The sequence below is a fragment of the Amphiura filiformis genome, unplaced genomic scaffold, assembly GCF_039555335.1.
Source record: "Amphiura filiformis unplaced genomic scaffold, Afil_fr2py scaffold_185, whole genome shotgun sequence".
NCBI classification, from domain to species: Eukaryota; Metazoa; Echinodermata; class Ophiuroidea; order Amphilepidida; family Amphiuridae; genus Amphiura; species Amphiura filiformis.
Genome location: NW_027305649.1, coordinates 62,752 through 85,999, shown reverse-complemented (window position 1 = coordinate 85,999; position 23,248 = coordinate 62,752). Strand labels below are relative to the sequence as shown.

Sequence of the window (23,248 nt, the reverse complement as noted above, 5' to 3'; positions counted from 1 at the left end):
GGAGTCAAGAAGGAGATCTGATATCATCATGAGTAAGCTCTATGAATGGTATCATTTATATTTCATCCTTATGCCTATAAATAACGCTTAAAAGGTTTCATTATCATTGAGGTATAGGACTTTTTATTTTTTCGGAGAGAGCAGGTAGGGCAACTACTTGATTATATTTCTACATGTTCATACGAGTCCGTTTTTTTTTAAAATCACATTTTTGTTCCTAAATGGGGTTATAGCGCCCTCAACGGGCACTCTCTCCATAGGGCTACATGTAAAGACCAGTTATAGACAAATGGCCCTAAAATAAAACGAACTCGTGCAAATTTCCTCAAATTTTGCATATGATGTAGATTTAACATCTGGAATGTAATGCAAGTGATGTCGTTGCTGCTCTTCTAAATTCATTTTAAAAATGTCCGCCCCAGACCAAGGTAAGTATTATGTGTAAAATAACGGCTTCATAATTTCCTTATGTTCTAAATCCAGGTTGTACTCTTCCTGAGGTGGTCTGCGCAGACAGCTCAGGATGCTATAATCCAACAACTCAAACTTGTGATGGCACTAATGACTGTACAGATATGAGTGATGAAGCAGCCCCGCCAACAGGCACATGTAAGTAGATCTTATTAGTCGCTAATTATTGTTCATGTTGATAATAAAATAATAAATCGATTAAAGAATATGCATAGACGCAAGAATGAGTAATCTCTGAACCTTTTGAGTGAAGCATCTGTAAAATAATGGCTTTATACTTTCCTTATGATCTACCCCTAGGTTGTACTCTTCCTGAGGTGATATGCGGAGACAAATCTGCATGCTATAATCCAACAACTCAAAGTTGTGATGGCACTAATGACTGTACAGATATGAGTGATGAAGCAGGCCCGCCGACAGGCACATGTAAGTAGATTTTATTATTGTTCATGTTCATGTTAATTAAATCAATTAAAGAGTACGCACAGTCGTAAGAAAGAGTAATCTCTCAACGTTTTGAGGAATACATCTGTAAAAAAGGCTGTATATTTTCCTGATGATTTACCCTTAGGTTGTACGCTTCCTGAGGTAATATGCGGAGACAAATCTGCATGCTTTAATCCAACAACTCAAAGTTGTGATGGCACTAATGACTGTACAGATATGAGTGATGAAGCAGTCCCGCCGACAGGCACATGTAAGTAGATTTTATTATTGTTCATGTTCATGTTAATTAAATCAAGTACGCACAGTCATCAGAAAGAGTAATCTCTGAACCTTTTGAGGAATGCATCTGTAAAAAAGGCTGTATATTTTCCTCATGAACTACCCTTAGGTTGTACGCTTCCTGAGGTGATATGCGGAGACAAATCTGCATGCTATAATCCAACAACTCAAAGTTGTGATGGCACCAATGACTGTACAGATATGAGTGATGAAGCAGCCCCGCCGATAGGCACATGTAAGTAGATTTTATCATTGTTCGTGTTGATTAAACCGATTGAAAAGCAAGCATATATGTCAGAAAGAGCAATCTCTGAACCATATTAGCAGTACGGTATATCTGTAAAATCACTGATGCAGCTCCGCCAACAGGAACATATAAGTAGATCTTATTATTGTTCATGCTGATGCTGATGTTGATCAAATCGATTGAAGGATAAATATCAGCATAAGAAAGTGCTTTTTAGAGAGCTTTATGCATGTTTGCAAGAAGAGCAATCTCTGAACCTATTAAAGAGTATTATGTGTAAAATAACGGCTGCATGTTTTCCTTATGTTCTAAACCCCAGGTTGTACTCTTCCTGAGGTGGTCTGCGCAGACAGCTCAGGATGCTATAATCCAACAACTCAAACTTGTGATGGCACTAATGACTGTACAGATATGAGTGATGAAGCAGCCCCGCCAACAGGCACATGTAAGTAGATCTTATTAGTCGCTTATTATTGTTCATGTTGATAATAAAATAATAAATCGATTAAAGAATATGCATATTCGCAAGAATGAGCAATCTCTGAACCGTTTGAGTGAAACATCTGTAAAATAATGGCTTTACACTTTCCTTATGATCTACCCCTAGGTTGTACTCTTCCTGAGGTGATATGCGGAGACAAATCTGCATGCTATAATCCAACAACTCAAAGTTGTGATGGCACTAATGACTGTACAGATATGAGTGATGAAGCAGGCCCGCCGACAGGCACATGTAAGTAGATTTTATTATTGTTCATGTTCATGTTAATTAAATCAAGTACGTACAGTCTTAAGAAAGAGTTATGTCTGAACCTTTTGAGGAATAAATCTGTAAAAAAGGCTGTATATTTTCCTTATGATCTACCCTTAGGTTGTACGCTTCCTGAGGTAATATGCGGAGACAAATCTGCATGCTATAATCCAACAACTCAAAGTTGTGATGGCACCAATGACTGTACAGATATGAGTGATGAAGCAGGCCCGCCGACAGGAACATGTAAGTAGATTTTATCATTGTTCGTGTAGATTAAACCGATTGAAGAGCAAGCATATATGTCAGAAAGAGCAATCTCTGAACCGTATTAGCAGTATATCTGTAAAATAAGTGATGCAGCCCCGCCAGCAGGAACATGTAAGTAGATCTTATTATTGTTCATGCTGATGCTGATGTTGATCAAATCGATTGAAGGATAAATATCAGCATAAGAAAGTACTTTTAGAGAGCTATATGCATGTTTGCAAGAAGAGCAATCTCTGAACATATTAAAGAGTATTATGTGCAAAATAACGGCTGCATGTTTTCCTTATGTTCTAACCCCAGGTTGTACTCTTCCTGAGGTGGTCTGCGCAGACAGCTCAGGATGCTATAATCCAACAACTCAAACTTGTGATGGCACTAATGACTGTACAGATATGAGTGATGAAGCAGCCCCGCCAACAGGCACATGTAAGTAGATCTTATTAGTCGCTTATTATTGTTCATGTTGATAATAAAATAACATATGCATAGACGCAAGAATGAGCAATCTCTGAACCTTTTGAGTGAAACATCTGTAAAATAATGGCTTTACACTTTCCGCATGATCTACCCCTAGGCTGTACTCTTCCTGAGGTGATATGCGGAGACAAATCTGCATGCTATAATCCAACAACTCAAAGTTGTGATGGCACTAATGACTGTACAGATATGAGTGATGAAGCAGGCCCGCCGACAGGCACATGCAAGTAGATTTTATTATTGTTCATGTTCATGTTAATTAAATCAAGTACGTACAGTCTTAAGAAAGAGTAATGTCTGAACCTTTTGAGGAATACATCTGTAAAAAAGGCTGTATATTTCCCTTATGATCTACCCTTAGGTTGTACGCTTCCCGAGGTAATATGCGGAGACAAATCTGCATGCTATAATCCAACAACTCAAAGTTGTGATGGCACCAATGACTGTACAGATATGAGTGATGAAGCAGCCCCGCCGACAGGAACATGTAAGTAGATTTTATCATTGTTCGTGTAGATTAAACCGATTGAAGAGCAAGCATATATGTCAGAAAGAGCAATCTCTGAACCATATTAGCAGTATATCTGTAAAATAAGTGATGCAGCCCCGCCAGCAGGAACATGTAAGTAGATCTTATTATTGTTCATTCATATGCTGATGTTGATCAAATCGATTGAAGGATAAATATCAGCATAAAAAGTATTTTTTAGAGAGCTATATGCATGTTTGCAAGAAGAGCAATCTCTGGACCTATTAAAGAGTATTATGTGCAAAATAACGGCTGCATGTTTTCCTTATGTTCTAACCCCAGGTTGTACTCTTCCTGAGGTGGTCTGCGCAGACAGCTCAGGATGCTATAATCCAACAACTCAAACTTGTGATGGCACTAATGACTGTACAGATATGAGTGATGAAGCAGGCCCGCCGACAGGCACATGTAAGTAGATCTTATTAGTCGCTTATTATTGTTCATGTTGATAATAAAATAACATATGCATAGACGCAAGAATGAGCAATCTCTGAACCGTTTGAGTGAAACATCTGTAAAATAATGGCTTTACACTTTCCTTATGATCTACCCCTAGGTTGTACTCTTCCTGAGGTGATATGCGGAGACAAATCTGCATGCTATAATCCAACAACTCAAAGTTGTGATGGCACTAATGACTGTACAGATATGAGTGATGAAGCAGGCCCGCCGACAGGCACATGTAAGTAGTTTTTATTATTGTTCATGTTCATGTTAATTAAATCAAGTACGTACAGTCTTAAGAAAGAGTATTTTCTGAACCTTTTGAGGAATACATCTGTAAAAAAAGGCTGTATATTTTCCTTATGATCTACCCTTAGGTTGTACGCTTCCTGAGGTAATATGCGGAGACAAATCTGCATGCTATAATCCAGCAACTCAAAGTTGTGATGGCACCAATGACTGTACAGATATGAGTGATGAAGCAGCCCCGCCGACAGGAACATGTAAGTAGATTTTATCATTGTTCGTGTAGATTAAAACGATTGAAGAGCAAGCATATATGTCAGAAAGAGCAATCTCTGAACCATATTAGCAGTATATCTGTAAAATAAGTGATGCAGCCCCGCCAGCAGGAACATGTAAGTAGATCTTATTATTGTTCATTCATATGCTGATGTTGATCAAATCGATTGAAGGATAAATATCAGCATAAGAAAGTACTTTTTAGAGAGCTATATGCATGTTTGCAAGAAGAGCAATCTCTGAACCTATTAAAGAGTATTATGTGCAAAATAACGGCTGCATGTTTTCCTTATGTTCTAACCCCAGGTTGTACTCTTCCTGAGGTGGTCTGCCCAGACAGCTCAGGATGCTATAATCCAACAACTCAAACTTGTGATGGCACTAATGACTGTACAGATATGAGTGATGAAGCAGGTCCTCCGACAGGCACATGTAAGTAGATCTTATTAGTCGCTTATTATTGTTCATGTTGATAATAAAATAACATATGCATAGACGCAAGAATGAGCAATCTCTGAACCTTTTGAGTGAAACATCTGTAAAATAATGGCTTTACACTTTCCTCATGATCTACCCCTAGGTTGTACTCTTCCTGAGGTGATATGCGGAGACAAATCTGCATGCTATAATCCAACAACTCAAAGTTGTGATGGCACTAATGACTGTACAGATATGAGTGATGAAGCAGGCCCGCCGACAGGCACATGTAAGTAGATTTTATTATTGTTCATGTTCATGTTGAGTAAATCAAGTACGCACAGTCATCAGAAAGAGTAATCTCTGAAAGTTTTGAGGAATACATCTGTAAAAAAGGCTGTATATTTTCCTTATGATCTACCCTTAGGTTGTACGCTTCCTGAGGTAATATGCGGAGACAAATCTGCATGCTATAATCCAACAACTCAAAGTTGTGATGGCACCAATGACTGTACAGATATGAGTGATGAAGCAGCCCCGCCGACAGGAACATGTAAGTAGAATTTATCATTGTTCATGTAGCCTTGATTCAAGGCTTCTGCCTTTTTCCTCTTCTTTCTTCCTTTTTTAAAAATTACTTTACTTTTGCTCGAAATTGAACATGAAACCTTTAAATACCCAATTGACTATAAAAGGCCATTATTGCTTATAGATCAATGTTTTTTCTGAAGTATTTCCAAATCATTCTTGGATGTCATTCTATCCATGCATGCACTGAGCATGCTGGTTTTGACCACAGAGGGGCCTGAGGGTTCATGTGTCTGACCATGGTCTGCCTTCCCTGATCTAACCTGGAAATCCCTGCTGGCTGCTTACAATAGCATCAAGCACACTGTATACAAGAGACAGGGTATTCTCACACTAAAGGACATTCCCTCCAGTTTTAGCAGAGGAATGGCTGGATGATGTTCTGTGCATGTTGTGTGGCCATGGTTTTAAATAGGTTTATATACCAATGGATATAAATGAACAATTGATAGAAAAATGCATCAGTCTATAGAAAGCCTGAGGACTTGGAGCAAGTCTATGTTCATGTTGATTAAACCGATTGAAGAGCAAGCATATGTCAGAAAGAGCAATCTCTGAACCATATTAGGAGTATATCTGTAAAATAAGTGATGCAGTCCCGCCAGCAGGAACATGTAGGTAGATCTTATTATTGTTCATGCTGATGCTGATGTTGATCAAATCGATTGAAGGATAAATATCAGCATAAGAAAGTACTTTTTTAAAGAGCTATATACATGTTTGCAAGAAGAGCAATCGCTGGGCCTATTTAAGAGTACTTTTTGAAAAGAAAGGACGGGAATGAACAGAACCTGCTAAAAGATCCAGAGGATAAAGTCTTTTGGTATTTTCATACCTTCTTAGGGGGGGTTTAAAGGTAGGCCTATCGGCTGCCTTTATACATAATGCTTTTTCTCTTGGGGAATAAAAATGCATTTATTCCGTGAAATATTTTCTGGTGTAGGAAAAATAGATAGGGTACACTCCACTCTTAGTACCAACTTTATTCCACAGTGGAATCCATTTTATTCCGTCCTGGAATAAAAACATTTTAAAACTTTATTCTGTCTTAGGAAATGAAAAGAAAGTTTCCCTTACAAAGAGGGAAAAGAAGTTCATTTTCAACAAGATGAATAAAGTTCCTATAAAAGGGAAAGTTCCATTTTCGATTTTTCAAATTTGGACAAAATGAAGGGAAGGCCTATTGAGTTATCTTTTTCAATTTCTCAGAAAAAGAGATGAAAAAATCCCTATAAAAGGGAAAGGTCCATTTTCAATTTCTCGAAGTTGGACTAGGAAAAAGATGAGCCAATGGAGAAGTCTTTTTCAATTTCTCAGAAAAAAAGAGGGAGGGGCAGGTATTCAGGTTTACTGTGGTATAAATATACCTTTATATCCATCTCTTGATAGATATAAAAAAGAATAAACCTTTTGGAAAAATTCAAATGAACTTTTTTGAAAAGTCCATATCAGATTTCTCGAATTTGGACTAAATGTAGGATATGCCAGATAAGATGTCTTTTTCAATTTCACCGAAAAAAGAGGGGGGGACTGGTAGTCAGGTTTATTTTGGTATAAACGTACCTTTATATCCATCTTTTGGAAAAATACAAATAAAATTAACCCTTTGGAAGAATAAAAAAAAATCCCTATAAAAGGGGAAGTTCATTTTCGATTTCTCGAATTTGGACATTATGAGGGGTAGGCCTATCGGGTTTTCTTTTTCAATTTCTCAGAAAAAGAAGGGGGTAGGCGTGTAGGTTAATTATGGTATTAAAAATCTTTGTATTCACCTTTTGGAAAGGTAAAAGATGAAATTAACCTTTTGGAAGATTATAAAGATCCCTGTGAAAGGGAAGGTCCCTTTTCGATTTCTCGAATATGGATAAAAGTGTGAGTAGGCCTATCCAATTGTCTTTTTCAATATCTCAGAAAAAGAGGGGGGATAGGCGTAGGGGTTATAAATTGTGATATTTGCATACCTTTGTATCTACCTTTTGGAAAGGTAAAAATAAAAATAAACCTTTTTGAAAAACAAAAATCCCTATAAAAGGGAAGGTCCGTTTTCGATATCTCGAATTTGGACTAGAAATAGGATATGCAAAAAGCAATTCCCTCTAATTTCTTATTCTAATTTCGAGGCCGGAGACTCCCATACGACGACTAAACACTCCAAGTGAGTTCCAATATAAAAGCGCCCGCAGGGCAAGAAAGCAAAGGTTACAGCTCCCTTTTTCATTTTCTCAGAAAAAGATGGACGACAGGTAGACAGGTTGATTGTGGTATTTTCACACCTTTAATCTAGCCATATGGAAAAATAAATAAAAACCCTGCAAAAGGGAACAGTCTATCTTCGATTTCTCGAACATGGACTGAAAACAGAGCATGCTTGTGGAATAGTTTTATTCAGTTTCAGTGTCTCATAAAAAGAGGAGTAATTCATTGTATTACGGTATAATATCACGTGCGCTCTTTCGGGGTACGAAAAAGCCCTATTTATGGTCCTTTTGAACCCATAATGGAGCGAAGAGAGGAAAAAGTTGCAAAACTTCTTCATTTTGTCTGATGTGAGTAACTTATTTGAAAAAACCTGATAATTGGTTTAGTGGAGGGATACTCTTAAATCCCTTAGGCGGGCAAATATTAATAAAATATGGCCCGTTCTGTAAGGAATGCTCTTACAGAGAAGATAAAACGATGAAAAATATTTACCATATGGTGAATATTAAATCAAAGAGAAATATCCCTGACCAGGCCAGGAGTCAAGAAGGAGATCTGATATCATCATGAGTAAGCTCTATGAATGGTATCATTTATATTTCATCCTTATGCCTATAAATAACGCTTAAAAGGTTTCATTATCATTGAGGTATAGGACTTTTTATTTTTTCGGAGAAGAGCAGGTAGGGCAACTACTTGATTATATTTCTACATGTTCATACGAGTCCGTTTTTTTTAAATCACATTTTTGTTCCTAAAATGGGGGTTATAGCGCCCTCAACGGGCACTCTCTCCATAGGGCTACATGTAAAGACCAGTTATAGACAAATGGCCCTAAAATAAAACGAACTCGTGCAAATTTCCTCAAATTTTGCATATGATGTAGATTTAACATCTGGAATGTAATGCAAGTGATGTCGTTGCTGCTCTTCTAAATTCATTTTAAAAATGTCCGCCCCAGACCAAGGTAAGTATTATGTGTAAAATAACGGCTTCATAGTTTCCTTATGTTCTAAATCCAGGTTGTACTCTTCCTGAGGTGGTCTGCGCAGACAGCTCAGGATGCTATAATCCAACAACTCAAACTTGTGATGGCACTAATGACTGTACAGATATGAGTGATGAAGCAGCCCCGCCAACAGGCACATGTAAGTAGATCTTATTAGTCGCTAATTATTGTTCATGTTGATAATAAAATAATAAATCGATTAAAGAATATGCATAGACGCAAGAATGAGTAATCTCTGAACCTTTTGAGTGAAGCATCTGTAAAATAATGGCTTTATACTTTCCTTATGATCTACCCCTAGGTTGTACTCTTCCTGAGGTGATATGCGGAGACAAATCTGCATGCTATAATCCAACAACTCAAAGTTGTGATGGCACTAATGACTGTACAGATATGAGTGATGAAGCAGGCCCGCCGACAGGCACATGTAAGTAGATTTTATTATTGTTCATGTTCATGTTAATTAAATCAATTAAAGAGTACGCACAGTCGTAAGAAAGAGTAATCTCTCAACGTTTTGAGGAATACATCTGTAAAAAAGGCTGTATATTTTGCATAGACGCAAGAATGAGTAATCTCTGAACCTTTTGAGTGAAGCATCTGTAAAATAATGGCTTTATACTTTCCTTATGATTTACCCTTAGGTTGTACGCTTCCTGAGGTAATATGCGGAGACAAATCTGCATGCTATAATCCAACAACTCAAAGTTGTGATGGCACCAATGACTGTACAGATATGAGTGATGAAGCAGCCCCGCCGACAGGAACATGTAAGTAGATCTTTTTATTGTTCATGTTGATTAAACCGATCAAAGAGCAAGCATATATGTCAGAAAGAGCAATCTCTGAACCATTTTAGGAGTATATCTGTAAAATAAGTGATGCAGCCCCGCCAGCAAGAACATGTAAGTAGATCTTATTATTGTTCATGCTCATGCTGATGTTGATGAAATCGATTGAAGGATAAATATCAGCATAAGAAAGTACTTTTTAGAGAGCTATATGCATGTTTGCAAGAAGAGCAATCTCTGGACCTATTAAAGAGTTTTATATAATGTGTAAAATAACGGCTGCATGTTTCCCTTATGTTCTAACCCCAGGTTGTACGCTTCCTGAGGTGGTCTGCGCAGACAGCTCAGGATGCTATAATCCAACAACTCAAACTTGTGATGGCACTAATGACTGTACAGATATGAGTGATGAAGCAGGCCCGCCAACAGGCACATGTAAGTAGATCTTATTAGTCGCTTATTATTGTTCATGTTGATAATAAATTAATAAATCGATTAAAGAATATGCATAGACGCAAGAATGAGCAATCTCTGAACCTTTGAGTGAAACATCTGTAAAATAATGGCTTTACACTTTCCTCATGAACTACCCCTAGGTTGTACTCTTCCTGAGGTGATATGCGGACAAATCTGCATGCTATAATCCAACAACTCAAAGTTGTGATGGCACTAATGACTGTACAGATATGAGTGATGAAGCAGCCCCGCCGACAGGAACATGTAAGTAGATTTTATCATTGTTCATGTTGATTAAACCGATTGAAGAGCAAGCATATATGTCAGAAAGAGCAATCTCTGAACCATTTTAGGAGTATATCTGTAAAATAAGTGATGCAGCCCCGCCAGCAGGAACATGTAAGTAGATCTTATTATTGATCATGCTGATGTTGATGAAATCGATTGAAGGATAAATATCAGCATAAGAAAGTACTTTTTAGAGAACTATATACATGTTTGCAAGAAGAGCAATCTCTGGACCTATTAAAGAGTATTATGTGTAAAATAACGGCTGCATGTTTCCGGGCATGTTTCCCTTATGTTCTAACCCCAGGTTGTACTCTTCCTGAGGTGGTCTGCGCAGATAGCTCAGGATGCTATAATCCAACAACTCAAACTTGTGATGGCACTAATGACTGTACAGATATGAGTGATGAAGCAGCCCCGCCAACAGGCACATGTAAGTAGATCTTATTGTCGCTTATTATTGTTCATGTTGATAATAAAATAATAAATCGATTAAAGAATATTCACAGACGCAAGAATGAGTAATCTCTGAACCTTTTGAGTGAAACATCTAAAATAATGGCTTTACACTTTCTTCATGACCTACCCCTAGGTTGTACTCTTCCTGAGGTGATGTGCGGAGACAAATCTGCATGCTATGATCCAACAACTCAAAGTTGTGATGGCACTAATGACTGTACAGATATGAGTGATGAAGCAGGCCCGCCGACAGGCACATGTAAGTAGATTTTATTATTGTTCATGTTAATTAAATCAATTAAAGAGTACGCACAGTCGTAAGAAAGAGTAATGAACCTTTTGGGGAATACATCTGTGAAAAAGGCTGTATATTTTCCTTATGATCTACCCTTAGGTTGTACGCTTCCTGAGGTAATATGCGGAGACAAATCTGCATGCTATAATCCAACAACTCAAAGGTGTGATGGCACCAATGACTGTACAGATATGAGTGATGAAGCAGCCCCGCCGACAGGAACATGTAAGTAGATCTTTTTATTGCTCATGTTGATTAAACCGATTGAAGAGCAAACATTATGTCAGAAAGAGCAATCTCTGAACCATTTTAGGAGTATATCTGTAAAATAAGTGATGCAGCACATGTAAGTAGTTTTTTTTGAAGAGATTCATCAGGAATACAATATTCAGATTACAAAGTTTTTCATAGTATAATTCCAAGAAAAAAACTCACTTTTTTCCATACCGTTTCGTCAATCCACTCTGTTGCCTTTCTCAATGGTGTCTGCCAATAGATCCTTTGTTGGATGGTATGACGTCATCAGAAGATGATGACGCCCTCAGGATCAATTGGCTACCCGAACTGGTCTATTGATAAGGTCAAAAAGGAAAAACAGCAACCTAAGAAAAAGACCATCAGCAAAACTTCTGAGAACAAAACTAGGGCGAATGTTACGCTCCCCTGTATAGAGGGGGTAACCGAGCGTGTTCAGCGAATCCTACGCACCCACGACATCGCGTCCTCTGTAAAACCGCACACTAGTTTAAGACGGCTATTAGTACACCCTAAGGACAAGGTTGCTATGGACGATAAAACAGGCGTCATTTACGAAATTCCTTGCCACAAGTGTCCAAAAACTTATGTAGGTGAAACGGGCCGCCGGTTCGGCACTCGGAAAAAAGAACACAGAGTACAGTCGGAAAAAATGATTTCCCAAAATTTCACCAGAGCAACAAGAAAGGACTCGGAGTCTATTAAAACAAAATCGTCAATTGCAGAACACGCCACTAAAGAAAATCATGTTATAAACTGGGACAATCCTAAAATCCTCGCAATGGACGACACTAGAAACACCAGATGGATAAGGGAGTCCATCTGGATCCGGAGGAAGTCACAACCAAGTATGAGAGAAAGCCTAATGAACGGCGACGAGGGGGCCTACCAACTGAGTCACGTCTACGACCAATCGATCCTGAGGGCGTCATCATCTTCTGATGACGTCATACCATCCAACAAAGGATCTATTGGCAGACACCATTGAGAAAGGCAACAGACTGGAGTGGATTGCCGAAACTGTATGGAAAAAAGTGAGTTTTTTTCTTGGAATTATACTATGAAAAACTTTGTTACATGTAAGTAGATTTTATTATTGTTCATGTTCATGTTTAAATCAATTAAAGAGTACGCACAGTCGTAAGAAAGAGTAATCTCTGAACGTTTTGAGGAATACATCTGTAAAAAAGGCTGTATATTTTCCTGATGATCTACCCTTAGGTTGTACGCTTCCTGAGGTAATATGCGGAGACAAATCTGCATGCTATAATCCAACAACTCAAAGTTGTGATGGCACCAATGACTGTACAGATATGAGTGATGAAGCAGCCCCGCCGACAGGAACATGTAAGTAGATCTTTTTATTGTTCATGTTGATTAAACCGATCGAAGAGCAAGCATATATGTCAGAAAAAGCAATCTCTGAACCATATTAGGAGTATATCTGTAAAATAAGTGATGCAGCCCCGCCAGCAGGAACATGTAAGTAGATCTTATTATTGATCATGCTGATGTTGATGAAGGATCGATTGAAGCATAAATATCAGCATAAGAAAGTACTTTTTAGAGAGCTATATACATGTTTGCAAGAAGAGCAATCTCTGGACCTATTAAAGAGTATTATGTGTAAAATAACGGCTGCAAGTTTTCCTCATGTTCTAACCCCAGGTTGTACTCTTCCTGAGGTGGTCTGCGCAGACAGCTCAGGATGCTATAATCCAACAACTCAAACTTGTGATGGCACTAATGACTGTACAGATATGAGTGATGAAGCAGCCCCGCCAACAGGCACATGTAAGTAAAGTAGATCTTATTAGTCGCTTGTTATTGTTCATGTTGATAATAAATAAATCGATTAAAGAATAAAATCTGTAAAATAATGGCTTTAAACTTTCCCCATGATCTACCCCTAGGTTGTACTCTTCCTGAGGTGATATGCGGAGACAAATCTGCATGCTATAATCCAACAACTCAAAGTTGTGATGGCACTAATGACTGTACAGATATGAGTGATGAAGCAGGCCCGCCGACAGGCACATGTAAGTAGATTTTATTATTGTTCATGTTCATGTTAATTAAATCAATTAAAGAGTACGCACAGTCGTAAGAAAGAGTAATCTCTGAACCTTTTGAGAAATACATCTGTAAAAAAGGCTGTACATTTTCCTTATGATCTATCCTTAGGTTGTACGCTTCCTGAGGTAATATGCGGAGACAAATCTGCATGCTATAATCCAACAACTCAAAGGTGTGATGGCACCAATGACTGTACAGATATGAGTGATGAAGCAGCCCCGCCGACAGGAACATGTAAGTAGATCTTTTATTGCTCATGTTGATTAAACCGATTGAAGAGCAAGCATATATGTCAGAAAGAGCAATCTCCGAACCATATTAGGAGTATATCTGTAAAATAAGTGATGCAGCCCCGCCAGCATTAACATGTAAGTAGATCTTATTATTGTTCATGCTGATGCTGATGTTGATCAAATCGATTGAAGGATAAATATCAGCATAAGAAAGTACTTTTTAGAGAGCTATATGCATGTTTGCAAGAAGAGCAATCTCTGGACCTATTAAAGGCTTAATGTACGATTTCCTTCAAATTTTAAATTTGTCATTATATACTCAAAATGCTGAAATAATACTAGTAATAATTATCGGGAATGGTTTCTGTCCATTTTGAGCTGAAATAACGAGGTAAAGTGAAAGAAACACTGCTTGTTATTTTGACCGTATAACACGCAGTTCTATGGGAGGACATAAAGTCGTAATTCAAAGAATTATGACTTTATGTCGGACTTTGCTCTGTTTACCCATAAACACAACAAATTTGGCTGATTCCATTTAAGTGCAAGTTGTGACATGTGTAAACATTACAAATATGCCAAAAAATCATGTTTGAAAACAATTTACCAAATTCATATTATAAGATCGTACATTATGACTTTAAAGAGTATTATATATGTGCAAAATAACGGCTGCATGTTTCCCTTATGTTCTAACCCCAGGTTGTACTCTTCCTGAGGTGGTCTGCGCAGACAGCTCAGGATGCTATAATCCAACAACTCAAACTTGTGATGGCACTAATGACTGTACAGATATGAGTGATGAAGCAGCCCCGCCAACAGGCACATGTAAGTAGATCTTATTAGTCGCTTATTATTGTTCATGTTGATAATAAAATAATAAATCGATTAAAGAATATGCATAGACGCAAGAATGAGCAATCTCTGAACCTTTGAGTGAAACATCTGTAAAATAATGGCTTTACACTTTCCTCATGAACTACCCCTAGGTTGTACTCTTCCTGAGGTGATATGCGGAGACAAATCTGCATGCTATAATCCAACAACTCAAAGTTGTGATGGCACTAATGACTGTACAGATATGAGTGATGAAGCAGCCCCGCCGACAGGAACATGTAAGTAGATTTTATCATTGTTCATGTTGATTAAACCGATTGAAGAGCAAGCATATATGTCAGAAAGAGCAATCTCTGAACCATTTTAGGAGTATATCTGTAAAATAAGTGATGCAGCCCCGCCAGCAGGAACATGTAAGTAGATCTTATTATTGATCATGCTGATGTTGATGACGGATCGATTGAAGGATAAATATCAGCATAAGAAAGTACTTTTTAGAGAGCTATATACATGTGATGCAATCTCTGGACCTATTAAAGAGTATTATGTGTAAAATAACGGCTGCAAGTTTTCCTCATGTTCTAACCCCAGGTTGTACTCTTCCTGAGGTGGTCTGCGCAGACAGCTCAGGATGCTATAATCCAACAACTCAAACTTGTGATGGCACTAATGACTGTACAGATATGAGTGATGAAGCAGCCCCGCCAACAGGCACATGTAAGTAAAGTAGATCTTATTAGTCGCTTGTTATTGTTCATGTTGATAATAAATAAATCGATTACAGAATAAAATCTGTAAAATAATGGCTTTAAACTTTCCCCATGATCTACCCCTAGGTTGTACTCTTCCTGAGGTGATATGCGGAGACAAATCTGCATGCTATAATCCAACAACTCAAAGTTGTGATGGCACTAATGACTGTACAGATATGAGTGATGAAGCTGGCCCGCCGACAGGCACATGTAAGTAGATTTTTTATTGTTCATGTTCATGTTAATTAAATCAATTAAAGAGTACGCACAGTCCTAAGAAAGTGTAATCTCTGAACCTTTTGAGAAATACATCTGTAAAAAAAGGCTGTACATTTTCCTTATGATCTATCCTTAGGTTGTACGCTTCCTGAGGTAATATGCGGAGACAAATCTGCATGCTATAATCCAACAACTCAAAGGTGTGATGGCACCAATGACTGTACAGATATGAGTGATGAAGCAGCCCCGCCGACAGGAACATGTAAGTAGATCTTTTTATTGCTCATGTTGATTAAACCGATTGAAGAGCAAGCATATATGTCAGAAAGAGCAATCTCCGAACCATATTAGGAGTATATCTGTAAAATAAGTGATGCAGCCCCGCCAGCATTAACATGTAAGTAGATCTTATTATTGTTCATGCTGATGCTGATGTTGATCAAATCGATTGAAGGATAAATATCAGCATAAGAAAGTACTTTTTAGAGAGCTATATGCATGTTTGCAAGAAGAGCAATCTCTGGACCTATTAAAGGCTTAATGTACGATTTCCTTCAAATTTTAAATTTGTCATTATATACTCAAAATGCTGAAATAATACTAGTAATAATTATCGGGAATGGTTTCTGTCCATTTTGAGCTGAAATAACGAGGTAAAGTGAAAGAAACACTGCTTGTTATTTTGACCGTATAACACGCAGTTCTATGGGAGGACATAAAGTCGTAATTCAAAGAATTATGACTTTATGTCGGACTTTGCTCTGTTTACCCATAAACACAACAAATTTGGCTGATTCCATTTAAGTGCAAGTTGTGACATGTGTAAACATTACAAATATGCCAAAAAATCATGTTTGAAAACAATTTACCAAATTCATATTATAAGATCGTACATTATGACTTTAAAGAGTATTATATATGTGCAAAATAACGGCTGCATGTTTCCCTTATGTTCTAACCCCAGGTTGTACTCTTCCTGAGGTGGTCTGCGCAGACAGCTCAGGATGCTATAATCCAACAACTCAAACTTGTGATGGCACTAATGACTGTACAGATATGAGTGATGAAGCAGCCCCGCCAACAGGCACATGTAAGTAGATCTTATTAGTCGCTTATTATTGTTCATGTTGATAATAAAATAATAAATCGATTAAAGAATATGCATAGACGCAAGAATGAGCAATCTCTGAACCTTTGAGTGAAACATCTGTAAAATAATGGCTTTACACTTTCCTCATGAACTACCCCTAGGTTGTACTCTTCCTGAGGTGATATGCGGAGACAAATCTGCATGCTATAATCCAACAACTCAAAGTTGTGATGGCACTAATGACTGTACAGATATGAGTGATGAAGCAGCCCCGCCGACAGGAACATGTAAGTAGATTTTATCATTGTTCATGTTGATTAAACCGATTGAAGAGCAAGCATATGTCAGAAAGAGCAATCTCTGAACCATTTTAGGAGTATATCTGTAAAATAAGTGATGCAGCCCCGCCAGCAGGAACATGTAAGTAGATCTTATTATTGATCATGCTGATGTTGATGACGGATCGATTGAAGGATAAATATCAGCATAAGAAAGTACTTTTTAGAGAGCTATATACATGTGATGCAATCTCTGGACCTATTAAAGAGTATTATGTGTAAAATAACGGCTGCAAGTTTTCCTCATGTTCTAACCCCAGGTTGTACTCTTCCTGAGGTGGTCTGCGCAGACAGCTCAGGATGCTATAATCCAACAACTCAAACTTGTGATGGCACTAATGACTGTACAGATATGAGTGATGAAGCAGCCCCGCCAACAGGCACATGTAAGTAAAGTAGATCTTATTAGTCGCTTGTTATTGTTCATGTTGATAATAAATAAATCGATTACAGAATAAAATCTGTAAAATAATGGCTTTAAACTTTCCCCATGATCTACCCCTAGGTTGTACTCTTCCTGAGGTGATATGCGGAGACAAATCTGCATGCTATAATCCAACAACTCAAAGTTGTGATGGCACTAATGACTGTACAGATATGAGTGATGAAGCTGGCCCGCCGACAGGCACATGTAAGTAGATTTTTTATTGTTCATGTTCATGTTAATTAAATCAATTAAAGAGTACGCACAGTCCTAAGAAAGTGTAATCTCTGAACCTTTTGAGAAATACATCTGTAAAAAAAGGCTGTACATTTTCCTTATGATCTATCCTTAGGTTGTACGCTTCCTGAGGTAATATGCGGAGACAAATCTGCATGCTATAATCCAACAACTCAAAGGTGTGATGGCACCAATGACTGTACAGATATGAGTGATGAAGCAGCCCCGCCGACAGGAACATGTAAGTAGATCTTTTATTGCTCATGTTGGTTAAACCGATTGAAGAGCAAGCATATATGTCAGAAAGAGCAATCTCCGAACCATATTAGGAGTATATCTGTAAAATAAGTGATGCAGCCCCGCCAGCAGGAACATGTAAGTAGATCTTATTATTGTTCATGCTGATGCTGATGTTGATCAAATCGATTGAAGGATAAATATCAGCATAAGAAAGTACTTTTTAGAGAGCTATATGCATGTTTGCAAGAAGAGCAATCTCTGGACCTATTAAAGGCTTAATGTACGATTTCCTTCAAATTTTAAATTTGTCATTATATACTCAAAATGCTGAAATATTACTAGTAATAATTATCGGGAATGGTTTCTGTCCATTTTGAGCTGAAATAACGAGGTAAAGTGAAAGAAACACTGCTTGTTATTTTGACCGTATAACACGCAGTTCTATGGGAGGACATAAAGTCGTAATTCAAAGAATTATGACTTTATGTCGGACTTTGCTCTGTTTACCCATAAACACAACAAATTTGGCTGATTCCATTTAAGTGCAAGTTGTGACATGTGTAAACATTACAAATATGCCAAAAAATCATGTTTGAAAACAATTTACCAAATTCATATTATAAGATCGTACATTATGACTTTAAAGAGTATTATATATGTGCAAAATAACGGCTGCATGTTTCCCTTATGTTCTAACCCCAGGTTGTACTCTTCCTGAGGTGGTCTGCGCAGACAGCTCAGGATGCTATAATCCAACAACTCAAACTTGTGATGGCACTAATGACTGTACAGATATGAGTGATGAAGCAGCCCCGCCAACAGGCACATGTAAGTAGATCTTATTAGTCGCTTATTATTGTTCATGTTGATAATAAAATAATAAATCGATTAAAGAATATGCATAGACGCAAGAATGAGCAATCTCTGAACCTTTGAGTGAAACATCTGTAAAATAATGGCTTTACACTTTCCTCATGAACTACCCCTAGGTTGTACTCTTCCTGAGGTGATATGCGGAGACAAATCTGCATGCTATAATCCAACAACTCAAAGTTGTGATGGCACTAATGACTGTACAGATATGAGTGATGAAGCAGCCCCGCCGACAGGAACATGTAAGTAGATTTTATCATTGTTCATGTTGATTAAACCGATTGAAGAGCAAGCATATGTCAGAAAGAGCAATCTCTGAACCATTTTAGGAGTATATCTGTAAAATAAGTGATGCAGCCCCGCCAGCAGGAACATGTAAGTAGATCTTATTATTGATCATGCTGATGTTGATGAAGGATCGATTGAAGGATAAATATCAGCATAAGAAAGTACTTTTTAGAGAGCTATATACATGTGATGCAATCTCTGGACCTATTAAAGAGTATTATGTGTAAAATAACGGCTGCAAGTTTTCCTCATGTTCTAACCCCAGGTTGTACTCTTCCTGAGGTGGTCTGCGCAGACAGCTCAGGATGCTATAATCCAACAACTCAAACTTGTGATGGCACTAATGACTGTACAGATATGAGTGATGAAGCAGGCCCGCCAACAGGCACATGTAAGTAAAGTAGATCTTATTAGTCACTTGTTATTGTTAATGTTGATAATAAATAAATCGATTACAGAATAAAATCTGTAAAATAATGGCTTTAAACTTGCCCCATGATCTACCCCTAGGTTGTACTCTTCCTGAGGTGATATGCGGAGACAAATCTGCATGCTATAATCCAACAACTCAAAGTTGTGATGGGACTAATGACTGTACAGATATGAGTGATGAAGCAGGCCCGCCGACAGGCACATGTAAGTAGATTTTATTATTGTTCATGTTCATGTTAATTAAATCAATTAAAGAGTACGCATAGGCGTAAGAAAGAGTAATCTCTGAACCTTTTGAGGAATACATCTGTAAAAAAAGGCTGTATATTTTCCTTATGATCTATCCTTAGGTTGTACGCTTCCTGAGGTAATATGCGGAGACAAATCTGCATGCTATAATCCAACAACTCAAAGGTGTGATGGCACCAATGACTGTACAGATATGAGTGATGAAGCAGCCCCGCCGACAGGAACATGTAAGTAGATCTTTTTATTGCTCATGTTGATTAAACCGATTGAAGAGCAAGCGTATATGTCAGAAAGAGCAATCTCCGAACCATATTAGGAGTATATCTGTAAAATAAGTGATGCAGCCCCGCCAGCAGGAACATGTAAGTAGATCTTATTATTGTTCATGCTGATGCTGATGTTGATCAAATCGATTGAAGGATAAATATCAGCATAAGAAAGTACTTTTTAGAGAGCTATATACATGTTTGCAAGAAGAGCAATCTCTGGAGCTATTAAATAGTATTATATATGTGTAAAATAACGGCTGCATGTTTTCCTTATTTTCTAACCCAAGGTTGTACTCTTCCTGAGGTGGTCTGCGCAGACAGCTCAGGATGCTATAATCCAACAACTCAAACTTGTGATGGCACTAATGACTGTACAGATATGAGTGATGAAGCAGCCCCGCCAACAGGCACATGTAAGTAGATCTTATTAGTCGCTTATTATTGTTCATGTTGATAATAAAATAATAAATCGATTAAAGAATTTGCATAGACGCAAGAATGAGCAAACTCTGAACCTTTTGAGTGAAACATCTGTAAAATAATGGCTTTACACTTTCCTCATGATCTACCCCTAGGTTGTACTCTTCCTGAGGTGATATGCGGAGACAAATCTGCATGCTATAATCCAACAACTCAAACTTGTGATGGCACTAATGACTGTACAGATATGAGTGATGAAGCAGGCCCGCCAACAGGCACATGTACGTAGATCTTATTAGTCGCTTATTATTGTTCATGTTGATGATAAATAAATTGATTAAAGTATATACATAGATGTATGAATGAGCAATATCTGAACGTGTTAAGTGATACGTCTGGAAAATAATGGCTTTACACTTTCCTCATGATCTACCCCTAGGTTGTACTCTTCCTGAGGTGATATGCGGAGACAAATCTGCATGCTATAATCCTACAATTCAAAGTTGTGATGGAACTAATGACTGTACAGATATGAGTGATGAAGCAGCCCCGCCGACAGGAACATGTAAATAAATCTGATTATTGTGCATATTGATTAAATCGATTGAAATTTATTATCATTTTCGTGTGATCACTGATTGAGTTATTGGAGGTTATCCGTGTATTCATTAAAGTAAGTACATTAACAGTAAGTTAGCATCTGTAGATTAAATTTAGACTTCTGCTCTTCCCATGGCACATTTAGAATTAATCCAATGACCCTCGAGAGTACTCTGTACTTTTGATGAGCGCATGTTCTCGCCCCATCTATGTGTATCCTGCAGGTAGAGGATGTCACATTAGAGATTAGATAAGATTTGTTGCTTGGAGAATTTAATATTACTATTCATAACCAATCCAAACGTAGCTAGGATTGTGTGATCTTGGTGTGAGAATTGAAATAATTCCCTGGATTGCAGACTTTCTCACGTTAAGTAGGCAAAGAGTCCGCTATCACACTGCCACATCAGATTGGCAAACTGTGGAGTACCCCAGGGGACGAAGTTCGGGCTTATCACATTCATCGGTATGATTAACAGCGCTTCTGTGAATGCCAGGACCCACAGTTTGATGACATGAGCCTTGCAAAGATCCGTACCACCATTCAGCCAATCAAGATTGATATGGATGTTCGGGACCTTGATGATTGGGCTAACAGTCACTACCTCAAGCTCAACCCTTCAAAGTTCAAAGCGATTCAGATCTGCTTTAAACGCTGCCCACCTAGTCTACCTGTTGTCAAGATTGGTGGGAAGGAGCTTGAGGTGGTTATTGAGACCAAAATTCTGGGTCTTAGCATCCAATCAAATCTGAGTTGGGATATTCAGGTAAACAATATGATCAGCAAAGGTAGCCGTAGGCTATATATGCTCAATCGTTTTAAACGACTTGGACTTCCAGTTGAGGACCTAGTTCATGTGTTTGTTTCTTATGTGCGCCCAGTGGTAGAATATGCCACCCCAGTCTGGCATAGTAGTCTGACTGCCGAGCAATCTGACAGGCTGGAGAATATCCAGAAACGTGCCTGCCCAATTATTCTGGGTATGATTCTTACACGGAAGCTTGGGAACTTACTGGACTCCAAAGACTGGAATAGGAGCTAAGTGCAACTTTAAAAATCCTACTTGGAGCCACTCAAGCGCCAGTAACTCGACCAAATGATATCGTAGAGCAACAAAAGGTATCGAAATGCGCGGGAGAAAGCTGCGCTTTATATACATTAAATAAGTTTTTGCTATATATTTCAGTTCCTGATATATCTGACCATCTATAATCGTTTCGATACTTTCTGGGTTGAGTTTACAATACAATACAATGTTGTCGCCCCATTTATGCGTCACATTAGAGATTGCTGCAAGGTTCAGATAAGATTTGTTGCTTGTAGAATTTAACATTACTATTCACTAACTAATCCAAATGTAGCTAAAATTATGCAAATATCTGCCCATTTTAATGTTTAATTTATCTGTGTAAGGTTTTTCGTAAGAATTTGAACAGGCAGCAATATTAAGGGTACTCAATCCTATTTCTATTTGGTGGTATGAAATGTCGTTATTCATGTTGTAGATGTTGACTATACCAATTCAACTTTTAAAATTACTCTACTGTGACTGCTTTATAATTCATTGATTTAAGTATGCGTAAGAGGGAGAATGGGCGTAAGAAGGAGCAATCTCAGAACTCTAAAATAATGTCTGAATATTTTGCTGACGTTCTAACCCCAGGTTGTACTCTTCCTGAAGTGATCTGCGGAGACAGCTCAGCATGTTATAATCCAACAACTCAAACTTGTGATGGCACTAATGATTGTACAGATATGAGTGATGAAGCAGGTCCGCCGACAGGAACATGTAAGTAGATCTTATTATTGTTCATGTTGATGTTGTGATGTTGAGTAAATCATTTGAATAGTACGCATAGTCGCATGAAAGAGCAATCGCTTAATTGTTTACGGGGTATATCTGTAAAATAGAGACTGTATGTTTTCCTGATGATCTAACCCCAGGTTGTACTCTTCCTGAGGTGATCTGCCGAGACAGCTCAGCATGCTATAATCCAGCAACTCAAACTTGTGATGGCACTAATGACTGTACAGATATGAGTGATGAAGCAGGTCCGCCGACAGGAACATGTAAGTAGATCTGATTATTGCTCTTGTCGATGTCGATTAAAGCAATTATAAAGTAAGCATACGCGTACGAAAGAGCAATTTCTGATTTTTTAAAGGGATTTATCTGTAAAATAATGGCTGTATGTTTTACTGATAATCTAACCTTAGGTTGTACTCTTCCCGCGGTGATATGTGGAGACAAATCAGCATGCTATAATCCAGCAACTCAAACTTGTGATGGCACTAATGATTGTACAGATATGAGTGACGAAGCAGCCCCGCCGATAGGAACATGTAAGAAGATCGTATTATTGTTCATGTTGATGTTGATTAGATCGATTGAAATTTTACTACCATTTTACCGTGATCACTGATATATTATTGATTTATTGGAGGTTATTCGTGTATTCATTAAAGTAAGCAAATT

General features: G+C 37.9%; 1 protein-coding gene across 1 annotated transcript; it reads left to right on the top strand.

Annotated features, from left to right (window-relative positions):
• The first annotated feature begins 21,286 nt into the window (after nt 1-21,286).
• On the top strand, nt 21,287-21,814 carry LOC140145257 (uncharacterized). The gene has a single exon (XM_072167025.1). The coding sequence runs from the start codon at nt 21,287-21,289 to the stop codon at nt 21,812-21,814; it is 528 nt and encodes a 175-aa protein (XP_072023126.1).
• Nucleotides 21,815-23,248: the final 1,434 nt, after the last annotated feature.